The 10,704-nt window shown below is 31.4% G+C and overlaps 1 protein-coding gene across 1 annotated transcript; it reads left to right on the top strand.

The window, feature by feature from the left end:
- The first annotated feature begins 9,555 nt into the window (after positions 1-9,555).
- LOC107419263 ((+)-cis,cis-nepetalactol synthase NEPS3-like) lies at positions 9,556-10,646 on the top strand. Its single transcript, XM_016028007.4, has one exon. It carries the CDS (start codon positions 9,654-9,656, stop codon positions 10,455-10,457), a length of 804 nt encoding a protein of 267 aa, XP_015883493.3. The 5' UTR covers positions 9,556-9,653; the 3' UTR covers positions 10,458-10,646.
- The last annotated feature ends 58 nt before the right edge of the window (positions 10,647-10,704 follow it).

Genomic DNA, 10,704 nt, shown 5'->3' with positions numbered 1-10,704 from the left:
TGTTGACCCATATGTTATATGAAAGTACTCGTCGATACGAGTCTGTAGACTGGCAGCACATATAATTTGGACGCACGGTTAAAAAGTTACGGGTCTGTAAAATTATATCTATTTTTCTTTGAACTAATTTTATTGGGTAATGAAATATTCAAAAGAGTCATTGATTAGTGCCATGTGTCACTAGTTGGGATGTGCCATATGTCATCATTAATAAGATATTATACTATTATATTATTATTTCAGATTAATTATTTTATTTTCTTTTTCTTTTTCTTTTTCTTTTTCTCTTCCTCCATGTGGGGAAAATACACTCTCTCCCTTCCATTCTTCTTCTTCCTCCCTCTCTTTCTTTCTCTTCCTCTCTCTTTCCTTCTCTCTCCCTCTCCCTTTTGGATCCCATTGGAAAACACGCTCTTCAATCGCCTTATTGATGACATGTGCCGGATAGGTGGAGAGTTGGTAGGAAGTCTGGCCGGCAGCAGGAAGGACATGGCTAGCTGCCACCAGACGCGCCCAGATCTAGCCTCCGTTGCTGGCGATGAGAATGCCTGTTTTCTGGTGATCCGGCCACCCCTCGGTCGAATTGATCCCCCTTTCCACCATTTTTGGACCTCTTGAGCTCAATTTTAAGGTCCATTCAGCTTAATTCACTGCCGTTTGGGAAATATAAAAAATTGAAGTTTGGCTGAAACCTTAACAACCATTTTTCGGCCACCACTGACAAAATTGAGGCCAATGGAGGTTAGTAATGTGTTCCTTACCTCTTTAACTTTCCATTGGTACCTCATTTTCAAATTATGGTAGAGTATTTAGAAAAATACCATTTTTGAATAAATTATTATATTAAATGTGGAAAATTGAAAAATGTATAATGTATAAATAAATTGTTATTTAAATTTATGAGGCCAAGCTTATGTTGAATTAAATATGTGTGGCATTGAATTTATATCTTTGAAATGAAGGACAATGTAGTTTTAAATCATTAATTTTATTGTTGTGGCTATGACGCATAATAAATAGATTCTTGTGTATTTAATTATATATGAAATTTTATGAGATTTTAATAAAATCTTTGGGTATAAATTGATTTTGAAGGTTGAAGAAAATAATTATATTAAATTACTGTGATCGAAAATACAATTATGCATTTAATTAATTATTTATTTATGGATTTGGTCTTATGGTGATAGAAATTGAAATATTCAAATTGATAGATTTGTGATTATGGATTAAAAGAGAATATGAAATTTTATCGATTTTGTAAAAGTGCACACTCGATTGTATTTTATCAAAACTTGATATTTATAGTATTACAAAAGTTTATAGTTTTTAGATGTATCATATAGTATTGATGTTCTGTATTGTGTTTAGTGTGCAAGTTTGTATAACTATCATGTAGATGGTTGTTTATTATGGATATCCTGTAGGTGCCATAGATATGAAAGCTGACAAGTACATTTGTGCAGTGAGCATCAGCAGCCTCCTCCTTGGCCGCAGGTGGCTGTCATGAATCAGCGTGCAGGTTATATTCAGGGTTGTCCCTATGAGATAGGCAAGTATAATGTAGAGCGAACACCAGCCGTCTCCTCCTTGGTCGTAGGATAGCTGTCATTATGGATCAGTGAGCATATATGTATGGCCATCCTGTGGGAGCTATAGGCCAGAGGTATAGCAAGTATAGTGCACCGTGCATCAACTGCCCTCACGGTTGATTGTTTAGCCATGGGAGATTATAAGCAATCGGTGCTGCGGGACATCAAGGTGACCGATTGCAGGTTCTCTCTTTAATCTCCTTGTTAGAGAGTACTCAGGACATCGAGTACTGTCTGGCACCACTGGTATATAGTATGATACATCAAGTATCTTTATATATATATACACATATACATACATCAAGTATCTTTATATATATATACACCTATAAATATATGTATATGTGTATTATGTTATATTATATTTGTATGTACCACATCGTATAGGGCAATGATCCAATGTGGTCCATGAATAACCAGTCTCATAGCTATGTTGCCTATGAGTTCAGGAGATCAGACAACCAATATGGGCAACCAGCCCTGTATTGTATTGGTAGCAAAGTGCCTGTGACAGCTGATATCATATATCGCATAGTATGTAAGATGGAATTGTATGTACCTCCGATACAAATGTGCATATTTTGTAATATGTTATGAATTTTAAATTATTATTTTATCTTGTGTTACCTTATCCATTCATGTTTGATTTCTTAATATTATCCTTATTGCCTTTATTGTTATTACGATTATTAATATTGTTATTATTATTGTTGTTGTTGTTATTATTATTATTATTATTATTTATTCATTAGCATTGTTATTATTATTTTTATTGTTATTATTATTATAATTATTGTTATTATTATACGATAGCCATCGGATGAGTGTGGAAGCCTTTAGACAAGTATGTAGCCTTTGGACAAGTTATGCTGTTATTGTCATTAATATTACTATTATTATTGTTATTCTATTTTCCTCCTATCTACATTATGCATTGGCACGTTGTAAAACAATATTTAAATATAGTACGGTACTAAGTAGATGGTGTGGTCGGACGTGAATATTTAAAATTATTTCATGTTTATTAAATTATAACAAATATATGCATCTATATTTATATTTTATTATCGAAGTGCTGTTATAGTGGAATTATTTGTAGGAAGGTGGGAGGAATAATGTGATATTATATAGAAGTGTGTTTTCGTGTAGGAAATTTTTAGGGCATATTCAACCTTTAGGGGAGATGTTGCTGGATTTTCCATAAGATGGTCCGGTAGAGTTTTTCCTGGGATCATGGCTTATCTAAGGTTCCGAGAAGGGATCTTAGATGGTTCTTAACATTTAGAGTTTGCCAGTTTAGCATTTCTTCAGCCTGAAAGATGGGAGATGGGATCCTATCGGCTTAGATTTCTCTTGGTTGAATGAAAAGTTTGGATTGTAATTTGTATGTAAGATGTTCTTGCCATTCCAAGACTAGAAATTCTTCATCATAAGCCTAGGATGAAGAAGAAAGCATCATACATTGTTGAGGTTCACAAAGACCTTTATTCTTTAAGATTCGTAATTCTTTTTTATAAGCAGGTGGATGTCTAGAAGTGTGGCAAGGTCCAATCCATAGGCAATCTGCATCGTCTGGAGAGTACAACCTTCTTGTCTTGCAAGGACTTTGATTTCTCCTTTATGCGAAGTTTTGATAGCAAGTGCTTTTGTTTTTGCACATCTCTAGAGCAAAGTCTCATAAGAAATACCTTTTGCGATGGCTGACATAAACATTTTTTTCCATCATGTTCAAAATATTTGATAAGTAGTTATTGTGAAAAGGAATTTGAATAGTAGTCTATAAGAACTGGGCTAACTACATAGTTTGGAACAAAGTGGACACTGAATTTTGAGAAAAGGAATTAGGCTAATTACAAATTGGTTCAACGGATCCATCTTGTCATTTGACAAATGTCAGTTCCATAATTAAAAGGGTTTGGCCTACTGATGAAACTTTTCATAATTAGTGATCCATGTGAGAGGCATTATTTTCTTGAAGTCTTCCCTAGAGGTTCTTCTAGAAAATTGTGTTATACGCACTCATTCTTCATTATTGATGTTGATAAAAACAAGATTCGAACACGATCTTGGGATCTTTAGATTTACCTTCAGGAGCTTGTACGCTAGCTGGTATTGAAGAGTTGTAGCATATACGTTGGAGATTTGATTTGCACCTGAGAGGAGCAACTGAATATTCGAAAGGTTTGGATGATTAGGGTACTTAATAGGAACATTGAAATTAGGATAAAAGTGATAATGATACTTCTTGAATCTAGAGGAGACAAGATAGTCCCTATTCATGCTAATAGCGAACAAATGTATGGTTTAAAAAAGCCATACTTGCTGTGACAAGAAGACCAAATATGCCATGTAAGGAGAGAACTATCCTCATAGCGTCAAAGTAGATATTGGTATATCCTTCATTTACCTAGGTAGAAATTAGTTGCTGAGGTATGTGGAGATCAATATATTGCTCCTCGGAAAAAACATGAATAAGGTAACTGTCCATTTTTGAGGATTGAACATATTCTTTAACGGCTAGAGTAGGAGACTTGATCAAGGTTTCAATACCTCTGAAAGTAAACTATTTCTTTCGGAAAATCCTATAAGGCTTGAGAATAGGTAAAGTAGTAAGTGAACATTTGATTTTCTACTAGCTGATCGATTTTTTTTGGAGCTCAAATGAGGTAAATAAAGGGAAGGTTCTTAGTTATCCATGTGGAGAGATTCTTCTTTATTCACCATCACCATACTATAAAACCAAAAGGCTTACTAAATTGTTTAGCCTAGGCTCTGATATCACTCTTGCCTTCTTTTCAAATTGAAATGACAAACTAACTTATGGCCAAAACATTCCCTAGTCTCAAATCCTCCCTTATATTTAGCCATTTAAATTGTAAAAAGTTAACAGCGGATCTATAAGAGCATCTCATGTTTTTTGGTAGGCAAGATCCTCATAATGAGACAGGCCTAGAGCATACTAGCATTCAAGAACATCCGGATCGTTTTTTTATTTTTTTTAATTATTTCAAGGTAATGCTTTTTTATTATTATTATTTTTTAAAATGCTACTCCTTTTATTTTATTTTTTTACTTTTAAGACATTTTTTTTTTTCCAGAGCACTACTAAGATCATGTTTGGTTTATGGAATAGATGCAGAATTAGAACAGCTATTCCACAAGTCTAACTTTTCTTACGTTCAATACGTTTTAAAATTTACAAATAGATAAGCCTTCATCTGAAGGAATAACTATTCCTTTAAAAAAAACCTAAAAATTGTTATTCCTACGTACTAATCTTGATAAACTTCAAAAATATACTTATTATATTTTGATAAATTTATATTTAAATGAATTATCATACAATAAAAATACATAAATAAATATAAAAATAATTATTTAATTAATTATTATCAAATTTGAAAACTTTCAGAACCAAAAGTATTTTAAGAAGGCTAAATCTCATTCTTATTCAATATTTTTATTGAACATATAAATAGGAATTATTATTCCTTTTTTATTCATATGAATAGCTATTCGAATTCTATCAAAAATGGACATTTGGTATATTAAACGTGAATTCTATCAAAAATGGACATTTTGTATATTAAACGTGCACTAAGTTTTTTTTTTTTTTTTTCCAAAGCACTGCGTACTTTTCGTATCTTTTTGTTTTTTGTTTTTTGTTTTTTGTTTTTTTTTTTTTTTTGGGGTTTCCCTTTATATATCTTTTGTTTAGCCATGATGAGTTGACGTTCATCATTTTACATTAAAAAAAAAAATCACTCAAATAATGTTAATTTCTATTTTTCAATGTTAATATTTTCTTTTAATATATTAAAAATAACTCAATATTCATTTAATATATTAAATATAATTATTTTGAGAAAATTAGATTATAATATTAAAAATGATGACGGATTAATTTTTCTTAATTATAATATAAAATTAAATATTATTTTTTATTTTGTAATGTTAATTTTTTTAAAAAATTCTTTTAATATTATATAACTTTTGATTTTGTAATTATTATCATAAATAATAATAAAAGTTTAGTATTTTTACAATCATTTATGTTAGATTATAATCCCGCATCAAATAATGTACAATATTAATAAAATGCATTCCAATCTAATATAATACAACAAAATTAATATAGTACAGTCTTACATGCCAAATGTGCCATAATTAATATAGGCGAAGTTCATAGGCGAGTTGGGCTGGTGAGGTTGGCAAGTTTGTAGCTTGCTAGTTAATAGCATGTCATCGGGATCCACGTGAATAGCATATCATCGGGATTGGCGAGGATGCCAATGGCAACGACGAGGTTGTTCGAAAATTAATTCAAACTTGAATTGCAAGATTTGAAATTAGAGAATTAAAAATTAAAGTAGTAAATTTGTAGTTGAAATTTAAATAAATTAGGATTAGGTTGAGTTTAAATTTGAATGTATTTTATAAGTCTATGTAAAGACTTATGTTTTTTCTATTGACTTGTGGAAAACGTGTGAAAATTTATGTGGAAAAAAATGGGGTGAAGAAAAAGAGAAAAAAAAATAAAAATGTGAGTGGTTTAAAAGGTTGTGATGAAACATGTGAGCTGCTGAAAAAATGCATCTGGTCAATGGAGGACCTAGGAAATTTTTCCATGGGGCACTAAGATATATTACCATTTAACTATTTCTTAATTTATGATGAGAAATATAAACATATAAAAAAGATGCAACATTTGTTTTACCATGTTGTAATTTAATTAATTAGAATATTCACTAAACAACAAGGATTACATATTTTTCTTCAATTTCTTTGCAAGAAAAATATGATTTTAACACTTTCACATTACATTGCAAATATATAAATATATATAAACTCCTTGGTTCAGAATAAAAATAAAATAAAATACAAATATGGTTATTTTAGGATTTAAACAACTAAAAAACTTTTAACAGCAAAAATGTGTAATTAAAAAAAATACAGATTACTTCCTCCAAATTATTACAAATTTTAAATAAGAATTATATTATAAATACTTTTTAAAAAATAAATATTTTTTATATTAAATAATTATTACACTTCTAATATATTAAGAACTTTGATTAAATAGCTATTATATTGTTGAAATATTATATGGATAAATACTAGAATTATATTAAATAGTTATCTTCATATAATAAATGTAAATAAAAATATATATGAATAAAACAAAATACAAATGTAAAGGAAAGTGAAAAATTCAAAAATCGAAAACTACATGCGGCTTTGGGAGAGAAGGAAGAAGCAATAAATGCAAGAAAGGCAAATGAGATGACTATACGAGAGTGAAGGAAGGAGGGAGAGAGGCACACAAGTATAAATATAAGGTTATAAAAGTAAATAGATAAATATATAATGAAATTAAAAAAGCAAAAAATCTAAGGGAGCACATGCCCCCCCGGGTCCAACGTGGGTCTACCTATGCATCTGATTAAAAACAAATTGCAGTGTCAAAATAAAAATATTAGAAATGAAAATAAAATTGTTTAGTGTGCCATTTTGTGTGCTATTCTTTCCTTCTACTGTAAATGTGTTAAAAAAAACCCAACAGGGTGGGGAATGAAGGAGAAGGAAAAAGAGAAGACGGTGGAGAAGTTCTAGCTGTTGAAAGGGTTGCTGAGGGAGAAGAATGTGACTAATGCAGTGTCGTAATTTTGGGTTCAGAGGAGTCACAGTTTGTTACGGGGCTTGATTTGGATGTGCAAGATGATCACTGCTGGACAACCATGATATGTATGTTAGAAGGCATATCTAAAAGCAAGCCATTTGTTTTTATTATTATCGAAAGTAAAATGTTGAACTAAATATCCAAGTAAATTTGGTGAAATAAATAACAAAGTTAACATATTAAATTCACTGAGGATTATAATATAATGAAATTTTCCTGTAGAAATCGCAGTTTTGAACTCATTATATATACATATAGTGGTAGTATTATATATATATATATATATATATATTAAAACTTTTATATATAAAAACTTTTAAGTTATAAAATTTTAATACCTCCTTTTATTAATATTTGATGTAAGGAAATTCGGATGCCACTCTGAGTTTTTTTGTTTGTTTGTTTGTTTTTTTTTTTTTTGGGGTTTTGAAAAAAAAAAAATGGTGGGGCATGGGTGGTTTGCCATAAATATCCCTGTAATTTCAAATTTTTTTAACTTTAACCCTGAAATAGAATCCGCACCAATGCTTCAAATTTATAAATATTGGACAGTCAGTCTATTATTACCTTTATAATGTGACTTTTTAACTCTTAAAAGTGCAAGTGTACTATAGATTAGAAGCTTATCTTTTTTTGAAGCAAGGGTAAAGTCATGGTAAAAAACGTACTGTGGTTAATATAATTTAGCAATTAAGAGTCATGGTGTGAAGATTTAACATTGAATACTGCATGTTTACAAATGTCAAAAGATGTTGGTGCTAATTTAAAACTATAATGGGTAAAGTGCAAAAATATTAAAATTTCATAAAGTATTAGTGTAAAAAACCCACAAAATAAGATAGAAAATAGAGTTAGTTACAATTTGGTATCCTTAGCTTATATGGTTTTGTGATTTAGGCATTCAATTTTCAAAATTAACAATTTAGACTTTCAATTTTCAAATTTATTACAGACTTATCTAATTTCTAATTTTTTGGTCAAATAACATGGTAATAGTTTTACTTAATTCTCATTGATCAACACTATCATCACTTTCATCACAAACATTTTTGCTACAAGTTTCTAAACAAAACCGTTACCGATTTGTTTGGTCAAAATTAGAGATTGAACTAATCTACAATAAATTTAAAATTTAAAAAACTAAATTGCTACTTTTAAAAATTTAGAATTTAAATTGAAAAATCTTAAAAGTTTTTTTTTTTTTTTTGGCAAATAACGGAGGGAATTTTCACCCAAATCGAGGTGCAAACCTTAGACGTAGACGTGTACTCACAATAAATTTACCACCTATCAAACCTATAAATTCAAAACATTATCTTGAAAAATATATATATATATATATATTGTACATAAAATTATAGGATCAAAAAGAGAATATCCATCTATGTATCTATCTTCCCTTTGCCGCAGCCGACACAAAATAAATTGTATTACTCGTTCTTTTCTTTGGTAGTCATATAATGGGTGGAAAAGTACTAAAAGGAAAATAATTAGTGGTAAAAATTATAATTTTAATCATTAGTACCATTCTTTATGAACTATATTTTTTAACTTTTAAGAGATGTTTGATAGTGGTTCTATTTCTTTTGGGGTAAATTTTGATAGTAGTTCTATGGTTCAATGAAAGCCAAAATCACTTTTTGTATTAAAAAGTCCTCAATTAAAGTGTATTTTTTTTTTTAAGATTAACGCTTGAAAATAAATAGTATAAGATAAATAGAAAATCTTTTAAAGATGCTCTTAGGTATGGAGAATTTATCTAAAAATAAAAGAAAATTGTTATTATTTGCACATAACTTTTTTAATACAATAAGTGTCTACTAATTGCAAATTTTCAATATAATAAGTTTTCAGTGACATATAATTATTCATTTCTTACTTTTATTTTAATTTATTAAAATAACTATACTTTTGGGTTCTCTAATTGATCAAAATTTCATAACTCCCATTACTTATCTATTGGCCTTTTTAAATCAAAATTAAAATTGAAAACCTCACAAATTTATTTTTTAAAAAAATTGGAAAATGTAGAACCCAAAAGTAAGACTTTTCAATTGTTTATACAATACATATATTTTATTCATGGAAATATATACGATTATAATAGTCCAACTTACCAAACAACTTACTATTCGATGCAGACAAAAGAAGCTGAAAAACCCCACTCTTCATTGCACCTCATATACAAATTTTTATTATATAAAACGTGCACGTGGGACTCGATGGTAACAAATAACACATAAAATAACTGCCACTAGTTTATCCATTTATTTTTCAAAAGTATTTTTATAATAAAATATATTAATAGCAGACCAGTTTTATAAAGTAGCTTCGCACAAACCCAACTACCACCTTCAGACATCTCGATCATCTTTGCAAACATGACTAATCTTCCACCAACTACCACCACCACCAACAACAAGCTCAACGGAAAGGTGGCAATAGTCACCGGTGCCGCCAGCGGTATCGGCGAAGCCACGGCTCGCCACATTATCAACGTTGGTGCACGTGCAGTAGTCATAGCAGATGTACAGGACGAGAAAGGTCGAAACGTCGCCGCTTCGATAGGCCCCGACAGATGCACCTACATCCACTGTGACGTTACCGACGAGAACCAGGTTAAGTCCCTAGTGGAATCGACTGTTTCAATCTACGGCCGCCTCGACATCATGTTCAGCAACGCGGGGATTTCCAACAAGGGCTTACAAACCGTTTTAGACCTCGACTTGTCGGAGTTCGACAAGGTCGTGGCGGTGAACACGCGGGGTGCGGCGGCGTGTGTGAAGCACGCGGCGCGTGCGATGAAGGACGGAGGGGTGAGGGGGAGCATAATATGCACGGCGAGCGCGTTGGCCAGTCGTGGGCTCGAAGCAGCCACTGACTACGTGATGTCGAAGCATGCGGTGATCGGACTGGTGAGGTCGGCGAGTTTGCAGCTGGCGGGTAATGGGATTCGAGTGAATAGCGTGTCGCCGGGGGTGGTCGCGACGCCCGGATCGTGTGCCACGTTTGGAGTTGATGAGGATCACTTGGATGAGGTGGTGGAGAAGTTCTCGAGGATGAAAGGGGTTATGAGAATGAAACATGTCGCTGATGCGGTGGCGTTTTTGGCCTCTGATGAGTCGGAGTTCGTCACTGGGATTGATTTGGCTGTCGACGGTGGTTTTGTTATTCCGCAGCCGTGATTTTTGGTGGAAGTTCACAGCCGTTGACCGTTTGACTACAGTCACACCATCTTTTCTTTTATTCCTAATAATAAATTAGAAATGTGTTAGAGCCCTCTTTGTTTTATTAGTTATTAGAAAAAAAAAAAAAAGTTCAAAAATGCAGGCATCTTTGTTTCTCCTTAATATATATAAAACAAATAAAATCTTTGTTTTTATCGGAAAAGATCATGTTTGATGAAATAAAATTATTAATTTAGATATTCAA

This window comes from Ziziphus jujuba, chromosome 2, assembly GCF_031755915.1.
Source record: "Ziziphus jujuba cultivar Dongzao chromosome 2, ASM3175591v1".
NCBI classification, from domain to species: domain Eukaryota; kingdom Viridiplantae; phylum Streptophyta; class Magnoliopsida; order Rosales; family Rhamnaceae; genus Ziziphus; species Ziziphus jujuba.
The sequence above is the reverse complement of the archived record's forward strand: the minus strand, read 5'-3'. Positions and strand labels throughout refer to the sequence as shown.